At 50.3% G+C, this 26222-nt stretch overlaps 1 protein-coding gene across 1 annotated transcript; it reads left to right on the plus strand.

Annotated features, from left to right (window-relative positions):
• Positions 1–5235: 5235 nt before the first annotated feature.
• Positions 5236–7630, plus strand: FOXA2 (forkhead box A2). Its single transcript, XM_008141137.3, has 2 exons — positions 5236–5322; positions 6323–7630. The coding sequence occupies exons 1-2, from the start codon at positions 5236–5238 to the stop codon at positions 7628–7630; spliced, it is 1395 nt and encodes a 464-aa protein (XP_008139359.2).
• Positions 7631–26222: the final 18592 nt, after the last annotated feature.

Genomic DNA, 26222 nt, shown 5'->3' on the forward strand with positions numbered 1-26222 from the left:
GGGCACAGCACCAGCCTCCCCACAGGCCCACACAGATGAAGTGGAGTCAACCCAACCAAGAGAAAACCCACAAAAGGTGGACAATCCATAACTGCACCCACCCTTCCAAACAGCTATCCAATTCTACATCCACAGAGAATGATCCACGTGCCAAATTCCTCCTCACAGTATCTTGAGGACAGTCTCCCTTCTTTCCTGTACCATGTTAAAGAAATCACCATCTGTTGTTGGCGTGAATGTATCACCTTTTTCCTCCCTCAACTCAAGAAAGAGTAGAGTTGCCTTAGCCAGTTTGGCTTAGTGGATGGAGTGTCAGCCTGTGGACTGAAGGGTCCTGGGTTCGATTCCGGTCAAGGGCACATGACTGGGTTGTGGCTCGATCCCTGGTGGGGGGCCTGCAGGAGGCAGCCGATCAATGATTCTCTCTCATCATTGATGTTTCTATCGCTCTATCTCTTCCTCTCTGAAATCAATAAAAAATATATTTTTTTTAAAAAAGAAAGAGTAGAGTTCACTTTCTGACATAAGTAAGGAAAAAATACTGATTTGTTTTTCGGAAGTCAAACTCTTGGTCTGTTGAATGATGGCTTCACTGATCTTCTTTCAAGTGTAAGAACTGAAGAGAAATCTGTACAAGTTATTTTTGCTAAAGTTTCCATGTCATCAGGTCTAATATTCTAATTACACATTTCACCATAAAAATAAACATATAATAATAAAATTTGTTAGTTTATTATATATCACTATACATTACCACTATACTGCACGAAAAAAAAAGTAGATTGAAGATGTAATTCTACCACCCAAAAACAATTAGGGCAATTAGCATTGTATTGATTTTACATTTGTATTGTTTATCAAATTTTATTATTACTAATTTCCCATCTTTCCCTGTGAATCTTGCCCAGAAGAGCTAGAATGTATGCAGGTGCATTGTGCACTAAACTTACAATGTTGGTCCTGGCCCGTGTGACTCAGTTGGTTGAGCTTTGTTCCAGGCACCAAGAGGTCCAGGCTCCATTCCCTGTCAGGGCACATGCCTGGGTTTCGGAACCCCATCCCTGGAAGTAGGGGGCATCCCTCTCCCTTCCTCTGTCTAAAATGAATAAAAACATATTTTTTAAAAAAACTTGTTTCCCCCCCCCCCACTTTTATCAGCACTTTCCTGTGTTTTTGCAGAAGACTGAGACCTGCTGCATCTTTCCTGCAGTCTTTCCATAAACCCCCTCTGACAGGCAGCTCTTAGCTCACCTTTTCAGTTGTCCTCTTCATAAACTAGTGTTTGGCCAGCCAAGAACTATGAAAGCCAGAAAAAGAGTATCTGAGGGTGTGCTCAAGTAGACTACTTTTAATTGTCTGATTTTTTTAAACAGAATTTCAGAAATAACAACCCATCCACAGAACGTGAACGGTTGATTATAACCTTTGACAGATCTCTCTCTCTCTCTCTCTCTCTCTCTCTCTCTCTCTCTCTGTGTGTGTGTGTGTGTGTGTGTGTGTGTGTGTGTGTGCGCGCGCGCGCGCCTCAGACCTGGGATGGAGGTGTGGGCCACTTCTGATTTTTGCCCAGAGAAAAGCTTATTTGAAAGTGAAATGTGTATTTTCACAAGACTTTGCCAAGTCACCTTTCTGTCTCCTCTGTGTTAACCTCACCTGCAGACCTGCCTGATCATGCCCTAAAGCCAGGCCTGCCCCGGGTATGAATTCTCTGAAAGGCTTCAGGGGTTGAAGTATTGATCAATGGAATGCAGCTTTTCGCACATCTGATATTTGACTGGTTATCACTTAGGGAAGTTCTGTTTATTGATGTTCCCTTCCCCGGACTAGTTTCCTATGACAGAGGGCTCTGAGAGGAAGGAGCTAGGGGATGCAGGACCTTAGCGTCCTCTTCTCAGGAAGACAAGAGGAGACCCAGATTTGCGCCCAAGTCAAACCCGCTGGTACAGCGTCCAGAATACAGCGTGTTAATCCCAAGCATAGTCATCGGTTAAAGGCAGCTTTATTCGGAACCTAGGCAGGCAGCACCGAACGAAAGGAAAAGAAGGGTAACACGGGCCAACGAAAGCTTTGTGGGTCTCAGTCCTACTAGGTGGGTTTAAACTGAAGGGGACCAGGGGAAATATCTGTTTTCGGCCCCAGTTACCCGCGAAGGTTTTCCTGGAGAGAAGCTCCTGGAGCAATTTACAGCATTCCAGCCCAGGCCGCCGTGCCAGACGCTCTGAATAAACCCTCACAAACCAACAGAAGCTGCCGGGAAGGACCCGGCGTGTGTAGGGAGGTGGCGCCTCCCAAGACCTGAGCGCTGGGGAAGGAAAGGAACCCTAAGCTGGGTGCAAGTCCGCGATTCCTGCAGAGTCACCGGTTCTGGGTTCCGAGCAGTTCGCCTCTCCCTACACCCACCCCACCCCACCCCACCCCTGAGGCCCAGCGCGGAGAGGGTCCCTGCTCAAGGCAGTGTCTCGACCCAACGGGACTAGGAGCCTTCGGAGGCGGGAGGAGGCCGGTTTCAGTTTGCGCAGAACTCGGGGGACTCCGAAGAAATGCCAACCCACTGGAGGCGTGTTCCGGGAGATTGGGAGAGGCTGGAGCCCGGGTTTGGGGGTGAGCAGCGCGCGGGTAAATGAGGTGCTCTGGTCGGTCTCCAGGGCCGTGCGGCCGACAGGGGGCGCGCTGTCACTGCGGACGTTGGTGCGGAGCGCTCCCCGGTGCCCACCCAGGCCCGCAACGGAGGATGGGGGAACTTGTAAGGTTCGCTCTTTTAAAAAGGTCGCTTCCTTCCCTCCCGTGGACCTCCTCTCCCCGCCCCGGTCGCCCCTTTTACTCTAGGAATAATTTCTAGAACTAGATTTAGACCAGGAGCCAAAAGAGGAAAGGAGTGGACTCTCATATACATGTGCGCACCAGAGTAATCTTTTTTAGTTTTCAATTTCATACACACTAGAAAGTTGTCTGTGTGTCGTTGTTTCGTGGGGTTTGTCTATTTGGCGTCTTTTTTTTTTTCTTTCTACTGAATGTGAGAAGCACCAGTAGGAAGGAGGAAGGGGACTTAAGGTGGTGTGTGCGCGCGCGCACCTTTCTGCCTTAGGCCTGCGCGTAAAGTTTTAAAACACAGGCAGCTGCGCCAGTGGCTCCCCTTCTTTCCCAAGTCCTCGGAACTGCGTGTTAGATGCTGGTGCCCTGGTCCCTGTGCCTCCCCTTTGCACACCTACACTACCTGTGCATATACTCCCAGGGGACACTGCCCGTGCTGGGAGCCCTCAGCGCTGCGCATGGCTTCAGGGAGACACAGACTTTGGCTTTGGGGGGTCCTGCCTTGGAACTCGCTCGGTGTGCTCATTAACGCCCTCAGTATCAATTAGTCAACCCATCCTGGCGTTTCAGCTCCAAGGAGGCTGCCACGGGCTCCATCTTCGGTTCAAAGCGATGCTGGGCCGGCCTAGAGACCTGGGGTACAGGGAGGGCTGGAAGCCCTGCACCCACTTGCCTTCTAGTCTGACCCTCAGGGTCCTTCCCTTCCCTGTGTTCACACCCCTGCCTGCCACCTCACTTGTCTTCTGCCACCGTTACCCACAGCTTTGGAGAAGTGAGCCAGGTGCCCATAATTTCTAGATTTTCCTCTGTCTTGGAGGTGGAGGTCTCAGGGCTGGGATCCACAGGCCCAAGATGGGTGTTTAGAACCAAGAATGGGCGCACACATCCGAACACCTGTAATCTGGGCTCACTGGGGTCCAGGGGCTGGTCCAGGGCAGGTGATCATTTGAACCCAGAAGCTGGAGCGAACATTAAAAGGGAGTATATGGTTGCTGGGGTTTCCAATTCTTACAAGACAGACCCCTCGGGAAAGCAGGGAGGACAGAGACCCTCCTGAAGGGATTCCACGCGCTGCCTGGTATCGATTCTTGTATTCCTTCCTCTCCTCCCGCTTCACTCCCACCCCACCTCCTGCCCTGTTTGTTTTAGTTACGAAATTCTGTGGTCACCTCCGTTGTGACTGAAAAGTAACCTTGAAACAGGGCGTCCTGAATGTCAGAGACAAATTACAGCCTCCCAACCGTCGGCTGCAGCTGGCGGGGCCGCGTGCGCGCTGCGCCGGGACAGCGTTCCTCCCGCCGGCCACCCCCCTGTCGGCCGCCGGAGGCCGGGCTCCGAGGAGGCAGAAAGCCAAGGCGGCCGGCCCGGCGCGCCCCGCGCCTTCCGGGCCACTCGGAGTCTTAACTGTAACAGGGAGGGGCCTCCCAGGAGCAGCGGCGGGCGAGCTAAAGGTGTGTACACAGTTCTTCTAAATACGACAGCGCTTTGCAAATTGGCTCTGTCGCCGTCTTGTTGTTTTGACAGGGAATGAACACGGAGAGCGAAGAAACCGGGATAAATAAATGCGGCTTTTATAAGGCTCTGCAGAGAAAAACCGGGCGCCGAGGCCGAACGCGCCCTCCGACCGGAGCCTTGGGCGCCAGGCGCTATGGGACGGGGAGGGGGTCAGAGCCCTGGGCCTCTCCGGGGATGGCTTCCCCCAAGAGCTCTCCCACGGTCGCTCGGGGTGAACGCGGAAGGAAGGGGGCCGTCCGGGGGAGCCCTGGCGCCCACTCGCCTGGATCGCCGGTCCGGGCCCCCGCAGTGGCAGTCGGGCGCGGCGGGCCGTGGCCGCCGAGGGGCAGGTGCGGGGCGCTGGCCGCGGCTCCCTCTCACCTAGGTGTGAGCTGATTATTCAAATGGGCTGCCCGGGGTCTGGGGATTGGAGGCCCGCGCCAGCGCGCCGCGCTATATCACCAGCCGCCCACGTCACTGCGGCACTTGTCGGCTCCGCGGTCCACACCTCCTCCTCCTCCTCCTCCTCCTCCTCCTCCTCCTCCACCCCCACCCGCCCCCGCGCCGCGCGCTTCCCGCCGCCTGCCCGCAGCTCCGCACTGCCAGCCTCGGGCTCCACCGGGCAGCCGGCGAGCGCGAAGGCGGCGGGCGACGGGCGGCGGGCTCGGCGGGCACCCGGGCTCCGGTCAGGCCCCCCTCCGATCCTCAGCCCCCTCCTCAGGCGCCTCATCTCCCCCCTCCCGCCCACGTCCAACTACCGCCTCCGGCCAGCCCCGGGAGAGAGAGAGGGAGTGCAGCCCAGAGAGAGGGAGCGAAAGAGAGGGAGGGAGGGGACAGTGCCTTAGCTGACTTCTTTTTTTTTTTTTTAAGAGGGTGGGGGTGGGGGGTGATTGCTGGTCGTTTGTTGTGGCTGTTAAATTTTAAACTGCCATGCACTCGGCTTCCAGTATGCTGGGAGCAGTGAAGATGGAAGGGCACGAGCCGTCCGACTGGAGCAGCTACTATGCCGAGCCGGAGGTAGGCACTCGCCTTTTCCGGGGGGACGTGGGGTGGCGGCGTCCGCTCTTTCTTCCCCCGGCCCCGGGACCCGCTGTCCGCGCCTGCATCCGCCCCCCACCCGCAGCCGCTCTGGGCAGCCACCTTTCCCACCCTCCTTCCACTCAAATGGGTCTCTTTTTTATACGACACACTGTTAGCCTTGAGATAATATTAACTTTGTGATCAAATATTGACTTGCGGCGCCTCCAAATCCTCTTCGTGGCCGAGCCACGCACTATCCTAACAGAGTTATGTTTGGCAGCGCGCGGCTGGGGAGGGGGGCGAGTTCGGCGGCGAGGGGGTGGGGAGCCGGAGGGGAGAAGGTGGGCGCGAGTTGGGGGCCCGAGGTGGAGGCGAAGAGTTCAAGACTGGAGGACAAAGAGAAAGTTGGTGGCTGCACACCCCAGCCGCCCTCGTTCGGGGTGCCGTCCCCTCCCTGTCCTTTCATTCAATGCCGCCGGCTGGCCCCCCACTCCGCTCGGGCCCCGCGTGGCGGTTCCCCTGGGGCCCAGAATGGGCTTCCGAGAGGAAAACTGATCGGAGAGGAACTTGGGACCCTCCTCTCCCGAGGCCGCCCGTGTCGCCCTGCGCGGGGTCCCACAGGTGGCTCGCTATGGCCTTGGCGGCGACTCACTCTGCTGGCCAGAGTTGTGGAGACTCTGGGCAGGGCAGAGATTTTGAGGTGCCTGGCTTGGGGTGCTCCAGGGGACCCTTGTTTTAGAACCCGAGCCCGGGGGGAGAAGGGCTAGGAGCTAGGCACACTCGCAGAGCAGCAACCCCTCTGGCCACCTCTTCAAAGGCGATCAGGGCACTCTCTGCGGGATCCGGGCGCGGGGTGCTGGAGGGGGAGAAGAGGGGGGTACGGGGGATGGACTCCCCAGAGGGTCAGAGCTGACCTGGTAGCTGGGAGGTCAGGGCGCAGGGCGCGCTCCGGCCCCGGTGCTAACGCGTGTGCCTCCGCCCCGGCTTCTGTCCGCAGGGCTACTCCTCGGTGAGCAACATGAACGCCGGCCTGGGGATGAACGGCATGAACACCTACATGAGCATGTCGGCGGCCGCCATGGGCAGCGGCTCCGGCAACATGAGCGCCGGCTCGATGAACATGTCGTCGTACGTGGGAGCCGGCATGAGCCCGTCCCTGGCCGGCATGTCCCCCGGGGCGGGCGCCATGGCCGGCATGGGCGGCTCGGCCGGGGCGGCCGGCGTGGCGGGCATGGGGTCGCACCTGAGCCCCAGCCTGAGCCCGCTCGGGGGGCAGGCGGCGGGCGCCATGGGCGGCCTGGCCCCCTACGCCAACATGAACTCCATGAGCCCCATGTACGGGCAGGCGGGCCTGAGCCGCGCGCGCGACCCCAAGACGTACCGGCGCAGCTACACGCACGCCAAGCCGCCCTACTCGTACATCTCCCTCATCACCATGGCCATCCAGCAGAGCCCCAACAAGATGCTGACGCTGAGCGAGATCTACCAGTGGATCATGGACCTCTTCCCCTTCTACCGGCAGAACCAGCAGCGCTGGCAGAACTCCATCCGCCACTCGCTCTCCTTCAACGACTGCTTCCTCAAGGTGCCCCGCTCGCCCGACAAGCCCGGCAAGGGCTCCTTCTGGACCCTGCACCCCGACTCGGGCAACATGTTCGAGAACGGCTGCTACCTGCGCCGCCAGAAGCGCTTCAAGTGCGAGAAGCAGCTGGCCCTGAAGGAGGCCGGGGGCGCCGCGGGCGGGGCAAAGAAGGTGGCCGCTGGGGCGCCCGCCTCGCAGGGGCAGCTCGGGGAGGCCTCCGGGCCGGCCTCCGAGACTCCGGCGGGCACCGACTCACCCCACTCGAGCTCCTCTCCGTGCCAGGAGCACAAGCGAGGGGGCCTGGCAGAGCTGAAGGGGACGCCGGCCGCGGCGCTGAGCCCCCCGGAGCAGGAGCCTTCGCCTGGGCAGCAGCAGCAGCAGGCCGCGGCGCACCTGCTGGGCCCTCCCCACCACCCGGGCCTGCCGCCCGAGGCCCACCTGAAGCCCGAGCACCACTACGCCTTCAACCACCCCTTCTCCATCAACAACCTCATGTCCTCTGAGCAGCAGCACCACCACAGCCACCACCACCACCAGCCCCACAAAATGGACCTCAAGGCCTATGAACAGGTGATGCACTACCCGGGCTATGGGTCCCCCATGCCGGGAAGCCTGGCCATGGGCCCAATCACGAACAAAGCGGGCCTGGAAGCCTCGCCCCTGGCCGCGGACACCTCCTACTACCAGGGGGTGTACTCCCGGCCCATTATGAACTCCTCTTAAGCGGGCTGCGGCCTGGCTAGCCCAGACAAGAGAGAGGAAGTGGGGGGCGTGGGGGGAGACTTTGAGGTAGGGGTGTTGGAGAGACCCAAGGGAGAAGACATCCAAGACACTCCCACCCCCAGGGACAGCAGTCTCCCCTCACCCTCTGCAGCTCTTTCCTCCCAGATGGGCCACACTGATATGTATCATTCATTCTATATAAGGAGGGAAAGGGGACAAAAAGATAAAGTCAAAAAAGACAAAACGAAAAAAAGCCCCCGGTTTCCACTACTGTGTAGATGCCTGCTTCTTGAAGCACCCTAGAATTCTGATTTTTGTTCTCACTCTCCTCCATTGCTGCTGTTGCAGGGAAGTCTTACTTTATTTAAAAAACAAACAAACAAACCCATAAAAAAAACAAAACAAAAAAATCCAACAAACTTTTGTGACTCAGTGTAAAACAATGTAGTTTTAACAAAGAACCAGAGAGTTGTGCTATTGTTTAAAAAGAGATAAAAAATGATGTAAGGGTCTGTTGTTAATGACCAAGGGAGAAAAATGCATTCCTGTTCTTGAAACAGTGAAATCCAGGTCTCGGGTCTGATTAATTTATGCTTTCTGAGTGCTTTATTTATGGCGTATAAATATGTGTTCTGGCTGCAAGGATCAGAGTTCCCCAAATCTATATTAAAGTGTTATTGCCGGTTTTATTCCTTGAATCATCAAGATTCTTTTTTTCTTTGCCTGACTCAAAAAATAACCAGGTCTGGAAATTACGTAAAAGTGGAGGGAGGGAGATCCTGGCTGATGGCAGATTGTATTTTATTGGAGGAGGGGTTGTTGCTTTACCAACATTTTATTACAATTTTCAGACATACTGAATTTGAATGGATTTTACAGAAAGTACACATGTACCCATTGCCCAGATTTTACAATTATTTCACTGTTCTTGTTATATTGCATATCTGTCCACCTATGTAGATGCCATTGGTCAATTTGGCTTATATTCTAAGGGCATTTCAAAGTAAATTTCAGACATTAGTGCATTTCCCCTAAGCACTTAAACAAGCACACCATTAAATAGAACACAATATTGTTTATGGTTACTTTGGGAGTTTTCAGTTTATCTTTACACACAGTGAAACACAGATCCCAGGTCGATCATTCCAGGGGTTTGATGCAGGCTTATCTTTCAAGCCCGGAGCAATCCACATATCTTGGTTTTCCACCTGAGCCATGTGAAGGTTCAATGTTGCTGACATCTCTTGGGCTGTAGTGCAGGCTTCTCTGGGAAGAAGCCTGGATTTCCCATGTTTTGCTGTATTTCCTATATTAGCTCCCTAGACCCTGTAGGTAAGTGAGCCCAGGTTGAATTTGCAGATTCCTGGTGCATTTAGTTGCCCTTTTCATTGCTGCATCTGCTTTTTGCTGATCACTGTGGCATCCGTTACCTTCCTGTGGGATCGGAGCTCTGTCTACACTCCACCACCGTCCCAGCCTCCCTCCTTCACTTAGGTGTTCTGCACAACATTGGTAGACCTAGCTGATGCCCGGGACTAGTGAGGGGTCTGGGGAAACAGATGCCTTTCTCTTGGAATTGGTTATAAAGGGAATGCTCAGTGTGATGTCCCAAGCCTCCTTTTATATTTGGCCCTGGCTGGGTGGCTCAGTTGGTTGGAGCATCCAGTACATCAAAAAGGTTGCCGGTTCCATTTCCAGTCAGGGCACATATCTAGGTTGTGGGGTCAGTCACCAGTCAGGGTGTGAATAGGAAGCAACTGATGGATGTTTCTCTTCCACATTGATGTTTCTCTCCTCCTCCTCTCTCTCTAAAATCAATAAAAACATAACCAGGGTGAGGGTCTTTAAAAAAATAAAATAAGGTGTATTTAGAGTGAGGCCTCCGGAGATAAGGGGTGTCTTGCCAGGCTTGCCAAGTGCCATTGGCCAGTGGCAAGATCCGAGTCTGCAGGGTCTTCCTCCCAACACCCTAGCACAGCGCACAGTTAGCGGGATTTGGCAAGCTCAGATTGCCCGGCGCAGGGGATGAGGGTTTTTATTTTGTGAGCCTAAAAGGAAAATCCAAACTTGTAAAGAAATACCCAGACTAAATTCTTACCATCCTGCTATCTCTCCCCACAGACACCCTAAGTCAATGGCCAATCACAGTGGGTACCCTGGAGGTGAAGCACAAAGGCACCCCCCCCCCCCCACAGCCGCCCTCCCCGACTTGGCTTTGCCCAGGGCATCTACTGGCCTGCCAGCTGGGCGGGGAGGTCAGGAGCCAGAGTCTTTGAGGGCCCCTCAGACTTGGGGCCCGCTGGAGCACAGCTTAGCCAGCTGTGGGTAAGAAACGCAGGTTTCCAAGACCAGGACTTTTTCTTCGGGTTTCTGAAGCCCAGGATCCTATTTCCCCGGACTAATCGTAGGGCTTCCTGACCATCCAAACCTGGAGTGTCCCAGCTTCGTCCCAACCTTGGAGACTGCCTCTCCTTGCACCCTCCGCCACCTTGAGAGGTCTCTGTCACCTCCAACCCTGGCCTTCCCACGCGCTGAGGGAGTTTGCCCTCGCCCCCTCCACCCTCTCCCCGCCTCTAAATCCTTGTTTTTAACGTGCCTCATTGTCCGGAGGAGCACAGGGAAGAGAAATTGGGGCGGGGTAGCAGTGGTATCCGGAGGCAGAATCCAGTTATCAGGGCTGTCTCTCCCCCTGGCCAGGACACACACGTCGTGAGCCCGGCCTGAAATGTGTTTCATTATCACATAAAAGGCTCCTGTGGCGAAGGAGCGGAGAGGCCGAGCGGGAGGCCGAGTGGGGGACAATGGAGGCTGAAAGCGCTGCCCTAACCTGCTATGTTTCGTATCGCACGCCCATTGTGCGAGGGTCGTTTTAAACTACTTAGAGCGCACCCCCCCCCCCCCCCGCACTGATCCCGGCTGAGGAGATAGAGTTCTGTCCGAATGCATAAAAAGGGCGTCGGGAGTGGGCGCTTTCGGAGGTTTCAGCGCTTCTCGTTCCTTTCACACCCCACCCTCCGGCCACCGCCTCCTTCCCCCAGTCCAGGTTCCCAGCTTGCTAGCTCACAGCTCGCCCTCCGCCTGCCTTCCCCCAACTCTAAATATTGCAGGGTGCAGCGATTCTTTTTTCCTCCCCCCCCGCTCTTTTTTCCTTCCTCCCCTCCCCTCCCCCCCCCCACCGCACCGAACGCGCCGATTTAAGCAACCGTGATCTGTGAATAAACAAAGTCAGTAAACAACCGAAAAAAACATTCTAGATCCGAATTCCAGGAGGGTAAACTTTCCATGCCACGTCAGACTTCAGCAAATTTGCACAGATATTATATTGCCTCCCCCCGCCTTTATTATTCTTTTTTTTTTCTCCAGGATCCCATTGTACTTAACTGAATTTTATAACGCTGATCGATATCTTGGTAAAATATTCATTTTTAAACTAGCGGGCAGTGAAATCTTTGCTTTGTGTGCTAAAGTCAACAGTCGCTGGGTTTGAGCTCAAATAAATGCGGGGATGCCTGGGCTGGGAGCAGTCGGCCGCTACCCTCCGCGCGCCGGACGCTCCGCCGCCCGCAGCCCGAGCTCCGCAGGTAGGCAGCGCGCCCAGTCGGGGGCCGCGCCCCGGGGTCCTCCGCGCGTCCGACCCCCACCCCACTCCCAGCGGCGTGCCTCCCCTCCCCCGGTTAGTACTTATCCCTTCCGAGACCTCCGATCCCAGGGAAGGCGGGTGAGGATTGAAGGGGGAGGTAGTGAGAAGCTAAATCCGTAGACCCAGGAGTTTGTAAGGTGGCCTTTTGCGGGGGGGTTGTTTTTTCGGGGGTTTTCTAAGAATGCACGGTGCGGGAGGATGAGGAGTGGAAGAGTTACAAACTCGGACTACATCTGGGCTCTGAGCTCAGCTTGGTGTGGCCCCATGCTCTGGGAAGCCACGGCCCGTCCCCGCCGCCCCTCGGGTCTGTTTCCCAAGGACAGTGGGAAGGTGAGGGTGGGGTAGCACCTTGGCCTCAGAGTGAGGGTGGGGGTCAGAGGAAAAGGGCGTCCTGGGAGTGGGGTGGCTGCGGAGACAGAGGCTGGAGAGTAGAGACAGAGGCTGGAGAGGAGCGACACTCTCCCCCAGCGCGCGAGAGTTCGAGTCCAGCGCGGGCGTTTCCCCAGAAGCCCTGGGGCCTAGGCTGTGGCTGGGGTCAGAACCCAGCGGAAGAAGGGGAGGGGCGGCGCCTGTGCCCGCAGCCGGAGAACTTTTTGTTCCGGCGGCGATCAGAAGCCGCTGGTGGCCTTTACGCACAGGCGCGCGCGGCGTGCGCCTGGGAACCTCGGGTGTTAGGAGTCCGGTCCCGGAGGAAAAGGCAGGAACTCCCGGCGGGGCCTTTTACCACCCCACTGTCCCCGCACCTGGCTTGGCAGGGGCGCGCTGCGGTGCCTAGGGACGCGAGTTTTAAGGATCAAACAGAACTGAACGCATCTTTATAGCAAGGCGCGGGCTCAGGAAACTAGGAGTTCGTTCCAATACTGCCAGTTGAAACCTCAGGACCCTCCGTTTCCAGGGAACAGAAAAAGGTGACCTTCCTCTGGGGTCTCACCAGGTACCCTCTCGGGGGGTTTATTTTTAAAAGCAATGTGTCCGGCCTTGTAAGAGGCCCAGGCCGGCTCGGGTACTCGGGATACCTCGCCAGTGAGACGCGCTAGGCACCCGGCCCACAGACATTGCCCGCCACCCCCATTGTGCCACAGTCCCCATATCGGGACCACAAATGGGCAGAAATCGATCCCGGTCATTGACAGCGTCAGTAACGCGGGCCCTGTCTTGTGTGGCAACCTTGGGCGCCCCCCTCCTCTTCCCTTTGTCCAGTGAGTTGCTCGCCTGCTGCCCTCCGAATCCGGCCTGGCTCGCGTGGCTGGTTATCTGCGCTGAACAACAGGGAAAGTCTGCAGGACACAGGGCCAGGCTAATGGTTTTTAAATAATTAATGCCTCCCCGTTGCGCTGGTAATGCGCGGCCTCGAATTCGTCAATTACTTGTCATTAGCCGCGTGTACCCCGTGGCCTTCCCGGGTCCTTTGATGGCGCCAGGTCACCTCCCCAGCCTAACCGTGGCCCAATGAAATGTGCGGGCCTTTGAGGGCCAGGTGGGAAGTAGCCGCGACCCTTCGTTCGGGGCGAGTTTTGAAAGAAAGCCCCTCGCTGAAAAGATGTCATCTTCCAAAGGGCCAATTTCAACGCTTCCTCTTTGTCACCCGCCTACTGCCTTTTCCCGGCTTTAAAAAGAGAAACCGGTCCTCAGTGTTTTGGGGGCCTTTTAATGTGGGGGTGGGGAGAAGGGAAGAGAGAGATGAGGTTTAATAGGGCAGGGGTAGGGCTGTTTGCTCCAGAAGGTACCTGAAGACACCTGAGGTAACTGGTTTTGTTTGGGAGAGTGCCGCCTAGATAACATCTTCTGGAATGTGTAGGTTAGGACTGGCCGGGAAAGCAGCAGGAGGGGATGTAGGAAAGGGAAGCTTCGCTGAGTCCTCACCCATCCTTGGACCTGGCATTGCAGAATAGTCCGTGCCGGCTATTGCCCATAGACTTGTAGGCACCGAGTCCTGCCACACAGAAGAGCCCCCCTCCCCCTCCCCATAACACCCACTTGAGAGCCACCAGTCCCAACCTGCTGTCCCCTGCTGTAGCAGAACAATATTTTGAAATGTCTTTGCTGGGTCAGGGAAGCTGAAGACACTAGCACCATGGCAACCCAGAGCAGCCAAGGATTTGTGGAGTGAAATTAAAAGAAAAACCACACACACACACACACACACACAAAACAAAAACATAAAGAAAAAAACTTCCCAAAAGCTTGCAGCTCCATGTGATTACAGTTCTGCTTCTTCTTTCCCATCAAGTGTTCTTTTTCCAGCAAATAAATATCTGAGGGTCTCAGAACCTTATATGCCCCATTGTGAGCCCAAACAATGTGCAGGATCTACAGCTCTCCTTGCTGCAAAGGCATGTCTGGTCCCAGTTTTACAACAGACTTCAGATCACAGTTTCTTATAGCCTCTACCCCCAGGGACTGGCTTTTCTCTGAGAAGAGGAGACAAGAAGATATTGGAGATGGATCAGAAGATTGTGAGGCAGTGGGGGAACGGGTTTTAAAAATGAATGGAGAGAGGCCGCCTGGAACTTGCCTGTGTGCTTGGCCGGCCCTGGTGCCTGGGCAGCTCTTTAGGCCTTTGGCGTCACACTCACATCCTTTCTCGGGCATGTCAGAGTGAGTGGGATTTTTTTTTTTTTTTTTTGGAAAATTTCTTTTTGATTGAGATGCACCGGATATGGAGAGGAAGTTACAGGCACCTCCAGAGATGCGCAAACAAAAATCGCATGGAGTCGATAATTCCATGGAATAGTTGCAGGTCCTCAGTGAGGCTCTGCAGGGTCCCAGCTCCTTCTCCCTTTGACAAAGCTCCCAGGGAGTGCCCTACCTCTGAGCGCTTCAGGGGTTGCCACGGAAGCCTAAATCCTGGGGCATCTTCCCCATTCTGTTCACAGCCTTCCTGCCCACTCTCTTATCCCTTTTCTCCTTTCTTCTTTAAAACAATCATGTGTGTACCCCACCCCCGCCCCCTCCTGCCATTGTATTTGCTGATGACCTAACACGCTCACACCGAAAGCCACACACAGAAAACCAACAACGTGGGATGGGAGGAGAGACCAATTATGATGGAGGCTAACAAGCCCGGAACACCCAAGTTGAAGCTGGCTGTCTCCTGGGAGACTGATGGAGGCTTATTTTACAAGCTGTCATTCCACCCTGGTCCCTATTGCCAGACTGGAGGTGATTTCTATTCTCCCCTCCCCCTGAATCCTCGGGGCTTATCCCCTGCAGCAGCAGCTGCCACCACAGCCCCTTTCATGCACAGGTAGAGAGGACAGGGGTGTTTCACACGCACATCTTCACTGCAGTGTGCTTATTATTATTATTATTATTATTATTATTTTACATTAGTGGCTGTTTGTCAGAGAGCTCCAAGCTCACTGCCAACAAGATATGGACTGGTCAGTTGTCACTGTCACACTCGCTCCCCCTCCCTGCCAGGTTCCCATGAAAAGGCATTGACTTTTCCTTTACACTACCTTTTCCTTTACACCTCTCTGTTCTCTCTCTCTCTCTCTCTCTCTCTCTCTTCTCTCTCTCTCTCTCTCTCTCCTAGATAACACAACTTATAGCTGGGAATGCTGAAAGAAGCAACCCAAATTAAGTTGCATTCATTCATTCATGCTGAATTAGAGTTCTCACTTTCTCATTACGGCAAGTGTCTAAGGTGTGCTCTCTCCTGAAGCTGACTGGAGGGCACCATGCCAGCAATATCATATATTTTTTTTTTTAAACTTAAAAACATCAAATTAACTGAAAGGGAACAACCATATACATGTGAGGAAAACATACTGGCATTATGCACATTGCAATTTTGCAATGAGAATTGTTTGCTGTGTTTTAGTTCTACTGCTTAAGCAGTTTCACTTCTATTTGATAAAGTGATTGAGGACTAGAGTTTTTTCATAGGCAAATCAGCTTTTCCTTTGTTTCAATTATCTGAAAAGAATAAAACAGGTTTTAAGAATAAGCAGGGAGGTTTCAGATCAGGGTTGGTAATAACCCCAGCAAATTAAAATAGGATAAGATGCATGTCAATTTTGACTTGCTGTTTCCTTAAAATATGATCTTAATTAATTATTTCTTCTTTCACAAAGCAGACCTGGTTGAATAATGAGTTGTGTTGGAAAGTTTTTGTTCACATCAAGAAAAGCGTGTTTCCTAACTTGAAGACATAAATGTTAAAAGCTCACTGCTTTAAACTACAAAATGTGATCTTGGGAAGTGTTCGGAGGAGAGGGTTTGTGAGGAGCCAAGGCCTGACGTGGATGGCTGGAGAGCCAGGAAGGAAAGATAATGATCATATGACATTTTTTTATTTTTTGTGAAGGAACAGGGTAAAGTGTTAGCCAGGGCAGGACTTGGGTCATAGGGATCTCTGTATGGAGGGTGAGGCATCTTGAGAAAAGAAATCAGGAGATCAACATGTGCACACTCTGGTATAAAATATGTAGCCCTATACTCAAGCTTCCTGCTTGCTATATGTTCAAAAACCCAATTTAAGAGATTTAAAATAAAAGACACCAATTCCACTATATAGTTTCAAATTAGTCTGCAACTCTGAACTCCATTAACCTGGGTTGTTCACACACAGAAGTTCTAACTTCAATGACGTGCTGGTTGAGAAAATTCACCCTCTACCCAGATAAGTGAGTCTATTTCTTGGCAAAACTTTGCCCTTTATTGTACCATTTTAGTGTTTCTTAACTTGAATTCTCCCTTTTCCTTCATCACAACTATATTCAATCCAACCACCATAGAGTGGGGTAACCTGTGCACCAGGCAGGTTGTCTCAGGAACATGACCTCATTTAAGCTTCCCCATGCCCCACAGGTAGATGTCAGAATTGATGGGTGATGGGCCTGGGACAGAGAGAAATTAGGGGACCTGTTTCAATGTCAGAGCTCAGCATTGAACTCAAGTCTTTCAGCTCTATGTTCTTTCAATTTCTTTTGACTTCGTATTACCTTGAACACAGATCTCTCTGATTCATATTCTGTAGGAAGCATGTCTTCACCAGAAACCCATGTTTCAAAGTGAGCTGCTTTTGGTAGAGAGTGAAGCCCGAAATGTTAGGGGAAAGCTGGATAGAAACAGGAAGATCTCAAGAAGAGCGAGGCTTGGGTACTCGCCCTCAAAGGATGGGGGAAATCCCACCCACTAAATTAGAAGGCAATAAGGTGGGTTACCACTGGGATCAGGCTGAGTTTTTATTTTCTCTTTTGCATCAACACAGTTAGAATTCCCATGTGACCTTGGTCCCTCAAAGCTGGCCAGAGGTTCAGTCAGGCCTGAGCCAGCCACTTTTCCCCATTGAAACTTCCAGGGCCAGCTGGTGAGTGCTAGAAGGAGGAGACAGCTCTTGTATTGTGATTAGCAAGAGAAAATGCCAGAGAAGAGAAAAAAGTCAGGGGCAGAAACAATGGCCTGACCTATGGGCTTAAAACAATACCGATAGCCAAATTATCTCTTGAGAGGCAGCCTGTCAGCCTTATTCCTTACTGGGGATTCTGAAGCAGGCCTAGGAATGTCCTGAGACTCTTGCCTCTGACCTCCCCCTGACCCGCACCTGGTGGCCTGACAGCACAGGTGACAGCACAGCTGGAATGCACACACCACCCACAGCTGGGCTTCAGTGCTTCCTTGCCCCTACCCCAGCTGCAAGAACAGCAAGACCCCAGACCCCACAGCATGCCTCCCTCCCACATTATATAAATGCAGATCTGTATAAACACCTGCCTCAGAGGTTTGCCCATGAATAGGAGGCTGGCTAGACTGACTGCCTAGTTGTATGACAGAGGGAGGACGTGCCCCAGCACTCAGTAGGCCTGCAGTCTGGGAGAATAGCACCATCTAGTTGAGTGCACAGGAGCACATGGGTGTCCAAGCCAAAGATGGCTGACACCTGATTGCACCAGGCCCTGGGGACTTGGGGCTGATTAGCACTGGCCGTCCTGACAACAGGGTCTCAGGTTGGACATGGAGGGCTCCTTCCCCCCCCCACCCCCCAACATTTTTAATGTAAATTCCCCGGACTGCCTGTTTTTAGTGATGTGGGATTTTCTTCAGACTTAGCATGTTCCATTTGGGGATTTCAGGGTAGGCTCGGACAACTGGATTCTAAGGCCAGCTCCACACACAATGATGTCTAAGATATGGAGATGACCAACTCTTGAAAATGAATGGGGTTCTAAATCAAACTCCCCATTTCAAACTGGATAATTGAGGCATTAGACTAAGGTGGGGAGAATACACTGAGGACAGTTACCCAAACTCAGATCAGGCTCTGAACCTCCTAAATATTGCAAGAGAAGGGGAGAATGCAATTTTAGGGCTATTTATGGGGGTAAGTGAGGGGGGGCGGGCAGGTATCCGATCTATATTTTGTCTGCTCTCCATTTTAATTACCATTCCCCTCCCACCAGCAGAGTTTGCCAATTAAAGGCCAATCTCTCTTGATTTCTTTGCTTTAAAAGGACATTTCGATTCACCCAGGCAGACAATTAAATCCCCCTCTCGCCTCTCCCTTCCCAGAGCTCAGGAACAAGATGCCTCCCTATCTCTTGCCAGCATTGAGCAGTGGGAAGGAGTTGATCTCAGGTGCTAACCTGCAGTTATCAGAATGCCAGACTCATTTAGGGAGCTCAACTGGGGAACCCCAGGCGATCTTTTCATTGATTGTGGAAAGAGCTGTTTAGATTTCACCCTTGCTCAGTAAACAACTAAAAGTAACTGCCGGATTTCTTCCTTGCATTCAGTGAAATCTCTCTCTCTCTCTCTCTCTCTCTCTCTCTCTCTCTCTCTCTCTCTCTCTCTCTCTCTCAAACACTCCTTCCCTTCTTCAGACTAAGAAACAACCAGATTGTGTTTCTTTATAACACCCTAAGCTGACCTCCCCATCCCCAGGCTTTTGGGGGATCTCTCCCAAAGAACATAGCCTCCCAGTTTTCTGAATCTGTAGGGAACATTTCTGAGAAAGTGTTGACCCTTTGGCTCCTTACCCTGTCACCTCCAAAAGTTCCCACCTGGCTAAAATACATGCCAAAGACTTCTCTGTGTCATTCCTCCCTGGCCTCTCTTCCCTCACAGAGGTCACCATTCCTGGTTGGTCTGTGACAAGTCCTTGGCAGCTCTGACCCAGCTGAACGAAATAGGGGAAGGGGGCAAATATGGGAAGGGGGCAAATTTGTCAACTGCAACGCAGGAGCGCTGCTTCTGCACTCTGGTCCTGGATACGGCTCTCTTTGGGGGTAACGGAAATTAAATTGGTAAGCTTACGCTGATGATCAAACTTTTAAGGTTTTTAACAAGACCCCCATTTTACTCCTCAATTCTGAATAGAAAAAAAGGGAAAAGATGTTTCCTCTTGTACACAATTTGCAGTTCTCTGAATTGACCATTCTTTAAACTGGGCGCCTTCATCTAGCTGCACCTCTAGGAATAGGTTTGCTCTGAAGGGATCCTGTGGAACGTGCACACTGTGTCATGTATTTGTGCAAAATAAATAGACATAATTGCCAGCCATCACTACAATATAAAAGATTAGTATAAATCCTAATCAATGATTCTTTCAAATTCCATAATTCTTTAAAAATGATTTGATACATGATAAAGAACAGTTTTTCTGAAGACATTTGACACTATCAGCCTGCAAGGAGTGTGTTTTAAAAAATTAAGGACTTCTTTTTTTAAAGTTGGTACGATTTCAAATGGAATTTTTTTCTTGTTTGTTTAAATGCCCTTCACATGATAAAAAAATATTTTTGAAGTTAGATCACTTTTTTCTTACATTTGTCAGCCTCAAGCAAAAAGCCTTTTAAACGTCCCACAAATCTAATTTCTGGATCTGTTCTTTCCAAGATGCCAAAACTCTAATATCTTTTCTTTTTTAAAAACCTCTATCTTGTTCATGAGCTATCCAATTGGGGAAAAAAAATCCTAAAATACAAAACACGGTTTTTTTAAGGTTTAAAATAGAAATATCTTCCACAGTATCGTGTTCCACAGTAAGAAACATAAGCAAATATATTTTTTTAAAAGGAGAGTCCCTGAAATTAGATTGCTAATTTATTATATGAGGTAGCCCTGGACAAATCAATAAAGTATGTCGTTTCTTTGCTCCTTGCCGTTTCTAGGACAATTTTGTGAGATAGAACATGCACTGGGAGTTCCGATAGATTTATTATGTGCCATCTACCTGCACATTCGATGAGGCTCACACATGTCTTTGCGCTGTGTGTAGCCCCTGTGGTGTGTCCTGAGAAATGGAAAGAATGACAAATGGCCGTCCAGGCAAGTTACAGCCTTGGGGTAGCTGCTCACTTGCGGGTCACAGAATCCTGGCTTGGTTGTTACTGACTGCGTTTTTGCATATCGGCTTTGATGTGACTAACGCTAATTACCCAATCTCACCTCATATTTGTCTCTAAATCTTGTATTTGATCAAATAGCTCACTGGCGCTAATTAAACCTCTCCTTACAAAGACTATTTCTCTGTATTTCTCAGTGTTTGCCTTTCTAGCTATGAAATTTACCTGAAAAACATTTCTGGGGGAAGCGAATATATTGATCGTTTTGGGATTGTTGAAAATATTTAAATATATATATATATGTTTCTGGGTGAAATAGAATAGATTCTGCATAGAATAGGAATTGGTTTTCTTTACCTCCTCTCTGCGCAGTGTTTGTGCGGGTCTCCCCACACCTGGGCTCTTTAGATATTTTGTAATAGTTCACCACCTCCCGAGCCCAGTCAAAGCCACGCTAAATTCTGAAAAATAATTCAGGAGAAACCTGCAGACATTAGTGGGACGCGGGGTGTAACCTCCCAGGGCACTCCGGCACAAGCGGCATGCTATTTGGTGCAAGGGGCGAAAAACACGACCTAACAGTGTTTACATGTGTATTCAGCCATGAAATTGAATATTATCAAAGTTGGGGAAAAAATGCAAATCAAATTAAAACCAGGGAAAATTGTCTTTGGAATTACTGCGGCCTGGAGCCCCCAAGTGTTTGCTGAAATTGAAGCGTTTAGAAAATGAAAAACCTCTCAATTGCTCCTCGCTGTTCCCCGACCCCTAGGTATGAAATTTGTGCGTTAATTCCACTACAAATGTCTTGAGGCTCAAGCATCAGTCATTCGTCCGAGGCATCAGTCGCATTGGAAAATAACTTTTTTTTTTCCTAAAGTTAAATGTCTCCCTTTAGTGTTACTAAAGTGGAGCCTGGTTACTAAACCGAAGGGCACCCGCTTTCCTCACTGGGGAGTGAGCCCCAGGCCGCTGGCTGCGAGTGGCGAGGACGCTCTGCCAAGCCCGGCCCAAGCCACGCTCTGCAGATGGATGGGCGGAAGGGCGGGCGGGCGGCGGTGATGCGGCCCCGGCCTCCTCGGCCACTACCCGGGGCCGCGCAGCCGGCAGCTGGGCCCTGGATCCGCGGAGCAGCGGCCGAGCCTGGGAGCCTTCTTCGCGCGTCCTGCGGCCTCCCCGATGTGGGAGATGCGCGAAAACCTGAAAGGGTGCCCATGGGGGCCTTCACGTCGGTGCCCGTGGGGTGGGGGCGCTTTGCCTCGCTCCCCTCGATGCTCGCTCCGCTAACAGCATTTTCCGGAGACCTGTTGGAGGAGACCGAAAACGGGAAGTGCCAGATATATACGTTAGGGAAAAAAGAGAGATAATTATAAAAAAGCAATAGGCAGGCCAGCGATCCTCTTACCTTTTCCAAGTTCTAAAGCCCAGGGAACCGACCCAGTGGACGGGCCAATCCCACCCCCAGTCACCTGGGCCCTGCAAACTTGATTCCCCGCCGCCCTTCACCCCTCTCCCGCCCCCGCCCTGCCTCCCTCCTGCCTGGAGCACCCCGGCGCGTCCCGGTTTCTTCTTGCAGGTGCCTGGGTCGGCGATGGTCCGCACGGCGGCGGCGGCGGCGTCTGGAAAAGCAGGTGGACCCGCGCTCTGCGGTGACCGGGTCTGCGGTCAAGGGTGGGAGCGGGACCCGAGCAGCCACGCCCACCCGCCTTCACCAGGACGGTGGGGGACGCCGGGGACTCCTGCGGGGGCTCGGCTGTGCTGGCGTGGCCTTGGAACAACTTTCATCTCCTTCGGTGACTTGTGAGGATTTCCATTTAGCCCCTCAGCCCGCTCTCCCTCCGGTTCCAGCACCCATCTACCCCACCCCAGCCCAGGAGCCGGGTGTCGGGCCCGGGATCACCGAAGGCAAACCGGCTCTTGCTCCCCTGGGGAGGGAAGACAATTGGGGCCCCCGCGTCGCCGCATCTTCCGTCCTAGCCTCCTCCTCAGTGGTACTTTTTGGGGAAGCCCCAGTTTCAGACACGCAATAATGACTCCAGCCCAGCCAGCCTGGACCAAAATGGGGTGGGGAGTAGCGGAAGCGGATTTTCATTGGAAACCTATTCTTCCTTCACAGAAACCCCTGGATAAGATCCATGCTCATCAGAGTTTATAACGTGCTTATAAGCGGTGGTTGCGTTTTGGAGATTCGGGACCCTCTTTCCAAGGAGAGTTGCAGGGGACGTGTTTATATTTGTTAATTTCCAAACTAAGCTGAGGAAACAGCCACCAGTTAAAATGAAATATTATTATTTGCCTCGCAAATTGTCAGTGATTTGCCCCCAGGGATCCACAATTTTCCCAAGCCTGTTAACGGGTGACAATGAATGAGTGCCTGGAGTAATTTAATTTTCCTGTCACACTAAATAGAGCTACATTGTAAACCTTAGATCTACTCCTACTGATAGGATCGCCTTGTTTTTCCATTTGCACCATAAAGACCCCCAAAAGGGACACTGTATTGTGACCTGTACTCTTGAATTATTCAAGAACTTAATGACATTTTCCATTTTAAAAAGGGAACTAATTGCCATTGATGTAGAGCATGTGACCACCTTTGGGTGCCCAGTATGAGAATGTAACCATCTGTACTCCGTGCAGACCTCCAGCAAAAGCTGGGGAAAGATGTAAACACAAATGAGCTCAAAATGGACACCGGAATCAGGCATATTTAATTCCACCCCAAGCCATGACGTGTATTTCCACCAAGTTCTCTTACCTGACCTAAAATCGGTAAAAAAAAATCTCACATCAACCCAGGCCTGTTTTTTGGACATGACATGACTTTTTAGCTAGGACAGGAACATTTAAATTTTTGAAAGCTGGTATCCTTTTATTAAAGTGAAATTACTTTGTGCAATGTCAAGCAAAACATCTAATAATGTGCTTCTCTCTCTCTCTCTCTCTCTCTCTCTCTCTCTCTCTCTCTCTCTCTCTCGTGCTTTTCTTAATTTAATTACTTTCTTACTCAATAGAAAAAAGAAGAGAAACTTACACTCTAAAGAATTTGCACCTCAGTATTTGCTATTTGAATTAGTCTTGAGTTTCAAGGAAAACCCGGCATTGAAATACTTCAGTACCAGAATTCTCGTTCTTCAAATTACTTGAAAATGAGTGCTTATCTTTTTCTCAAAATAAAAACACTGCCAGTGTATTATTTCCTACTGTTCTTTCACTCTTTCCCTAGCTTCTAGAGGAAACCAAAAGGAGAGAAAAAATGGGCTTCTGACAATGTTTTTTGGTTTCATAAACTCACAGTTCAGAGTACAAAGATGCTTTTCCTGATTTATCCCAGAGAGTCTTGCAGACAATTTTAACCATTTTAAAAGTGTGAGTGAACTGGGAAGTAAAACACTTCCCCTGTGCTGGGCTGCAGACACTTCTTTTGAACTTTTCAGTGATGTTTGTGACAAGAAATTGTCATTTTGATAGTTCCTTTTAAAATGACACCCTCAATAAAGACTTCCTGGTTTCACTGAGAACTTTCTCCTCTGTGAATTCACATCTCTATCTTGTAGAATTTCTGGAAAAGAATTTAAAGTACATTTGAATCAAGTTCACCTAACTTGATTCTAATGACTCCTACATCATAGCAACATATTTGACTCCATACAACTGCTGCTGTTGCAGCCTAGAGTCATGCGCAGAATGCCTGACATGCCATCTGTGCAGGTGCATTAAATGCTATTTTAAAGAAGATTGTCATAAAACCATTACTACCCAAGTTGTGTAATAGAACAACTGTTTTTATATTTAAAAAAGAAGCCTGTTTTCCTCCTAATATTATGTGGTCTTTGCATATAGTAATATGGCAAGGATAACATAGTTTTTATTGCTGAACAATAAAGGGCATGCTTAATAAATATATTTGAAAACATTTTCAAATCAAGAAAAATTAGGACATATATTGAATGAGTGGTGATGCACCTTCATGTGTGATTCCTGTGACAAAAGCAACACTTTATAGGTCAAATGTTAATTTAGTTTTAGAGATTTTTCATTTAGTTCTCCACACTAAAAAACGTTTAAACAACTGTAAGACAAAGAAGAAATTATTTGTCTTTCATAGCATGTCTATACTCTCTCTAGCATCCTATAGTTTATAATTTTTTCCACAGTGACAGAATGCATTCAAAATGAAAATTTCATTCACCTTTCAGATTGTCATCATCAATGAGTTAAAATTATGTTTCTTTTCATCTTAAACAACTCTCTTGAGCTAGGACCACTTGAAGGAGATTTTAAATCCTGTGGAAAGTGTGTGGCATGTTTAGGGCACAGCAAATCCCTCTCCTGACCCTATTTCTATATCTCACCCTCTTCTGAGTGGATTTCTGTGTTGACAAGTCAGAGACCCAAGAGGAGGAATTTTATCTTACCGAGCTCAAGTGGCTGGTTCCAGAGGAGTGTGCAGGAGATTCTGATTTACAGCTCTGTGTTATCCAGGTTTCCTTCCTACCTACCAGCCCTCCAACAAACAAACAACAAAAACACCAAAAACCCAACTTTGGAAAACATTCCTATTTGGCCTTTAGAAAGAGCAAACTTAATACAGCTACCACAGAGGGCATGGATGACATATTAGTTATTCATCTATGAAATGGGTTCCTTATTTCTTCATTAAGCCTGGTATGAAGGAACATGCTGGTTTTTTTTTTTTTTTGGGGGGGGGGGATGAGTCTCTTATATTGGTGGAGATCAAGAGTGCTCTGTAATTGGTTATTTTTTTAAAATATATTTTTATTGATTTCAGAGAGGAAGGGAGAGGGAGAGGAGAGAGAGAAATATTAATGATGAGAGAGAATCATTGATCGGCTGCTTCCTGCATACCTCCTACTGGGGATCGAGCCCACAACCCAGGCATGTGCCCTGGGCAGGAACTGAAGCTGGGATCCTTCAGTCCACAGTTGGATACTCTATCCACTGAGCCAAACCGGCTAGGGCTGTAACTGGTTATTTTTAAAGATTCTGAGCACACACTAGAAGGCAAGAGTGAGGCAATTATTGAGGGGGAAATGAGTTAGCTTATGATACCTAGGGAGGTAAGTATGACCAGGTCTGCTTGCACGATTCAGATACAATTCCAGTTTCCCAGGTTCTAGTAGATGCTCAACAACTGCAGTATGCCAACGGCCTGAGAGTCTCGTCTTAGCCCAGCCAACAGGACCAATAGGTGCATATTTGCACCCTCATTCCTGAGTTTGTTTACACTCCTCGTCTCCTCCTTTAAAGATTTTAACTGCCGATAGATGTTTTTTTAAAATGTCAAAGCTAGCAAACATTAATGATAACTTCCTGTTTTATTCTATTTATCTGAATATATTTACTGGACTTCTGGCTGTCCATTTTCTTCCCCTGACATTATTCCTAAGAATACCTTTAAAAATGTTCAGTTTCTTCTGTTTAATAAATATTTATTTTATAAACATGGATTGCAGTCCGACTCTGAGTCAGAATTCTGCTTGTCAATGGAGCTTTGTCCCTGACTGAGAAGATGGTGTTGATGTTACTCGGCAATGACATTTGCGGGGCACAAGCAAATGTGTCTGTGGAAGTAGAAACACCCTCTTTTGGTGCATTCTCCTTCCTCACGGAGCTTGGGGCACAACACTCCTAAAGGACTATCTGGATGGCGGGTAAATTTCCTGAGTTTTCATACTGGTTCTCTAGTGCTCCGAGTAAGTGTTTGGATAATGGCGAAATTAAACCACGGATACAATATACCTTCAGTTCAGGGAGGCTCAGTACTCCTGGCGTAGAAGGCATCAATTTTGTAATGAAAATATAGGGACTTTTCAAAACGTTCCATCAGGATGTAGTTCACTTTTCAAACGTGATTCTAATCCCTGTCTTACCTTCCTTGACCACAGTAGTATGGTTCTCTAGATTTGCTTATTCGCAGCTACTGGGACAAAAAGATGAGATGGAGGGAGGACATTTGTTTTCCTGAGCCTCACATGACCGAAAGTGCATAAGCGAGTTTCTCCCCATGCAGAACTTTGACCATCACCAGTGTCCCCTAAAGGCCATACCCTGCTTTCAGATGGTTCCAGGATGCTTTCCTCAAAATTTCCCATGAGGAATATGACACGAAACAGACTGTTAATAGGTGATGGTCCAGATGGATACAGAGCTCTTGGGATAAGGGAAAAGGGCACATGAAAATAAAGATTTACAGATTTGTACCAACCTTCCAGACCGACTACCATTAGGATTTATCAACACAAAGATATTACAATACCAGTGCTGATTTGTCCTGTTGGACAAATTGAACTTGTGACAGTCAAGTTGCCCAAGAAGACATTTAACTTTCTCTGGAGTTACTAAAACTTGCTATGAATAAATAATGGTTAGTGAACAATTTTTATAAATCATTGAGTGACTGGCCTGAGACATCATTACTTTTCAAGGACCAGAAAAAGCTCACAGATTCAGTGATTGTTTGGGGGGAAAGGCAGTCTAGTACCCATCCCCTGTGGGCCTTTCTTTGGTGGCCCATAAAGCATGGAAAATGAGACGGTGACTCACAGAACGGAGAGCGGTGGCCAGAGTGTTAAGAGGCCCCATGAGGCCCCCAGGCCAACAGAGTGGGCACTTTCCCTGGGAGCCCTGAACCTGACAG

Source organism: Eptesicus fuscus, chromosome 12 (assembly GCF_027574615.1).
Source record: "Eptesicus fuscus isolate TK198812 chromosome 12, DD_ASM_mEF_20220401, whole genome shotgun sequence".
Lineage (NCBI taxonomy): Eukaryota > Metazoa > Chordata > Mammalia > Chiroptera > Vespertilionidae > Eptesicus > Eptesicus fuscus.

Excerpts from the sequence above, each read along its gene's own strand:
- FOXA2 (XM_008141137.3), top strand. The coding sequence starts at position 5,236 with ATGCACTCGGCTTCCAGTATGCTGGGAGCAGTGAAGATGGAAGGGCAC. Across the intron at positions 5,323-6,322 it reads GCTACTATGCCGAGCCGGAG|GGCTACTCCTCGGTGAGCAA; the intron begins GTAGGCACTCGC and ends TTCTGTCCGCAG.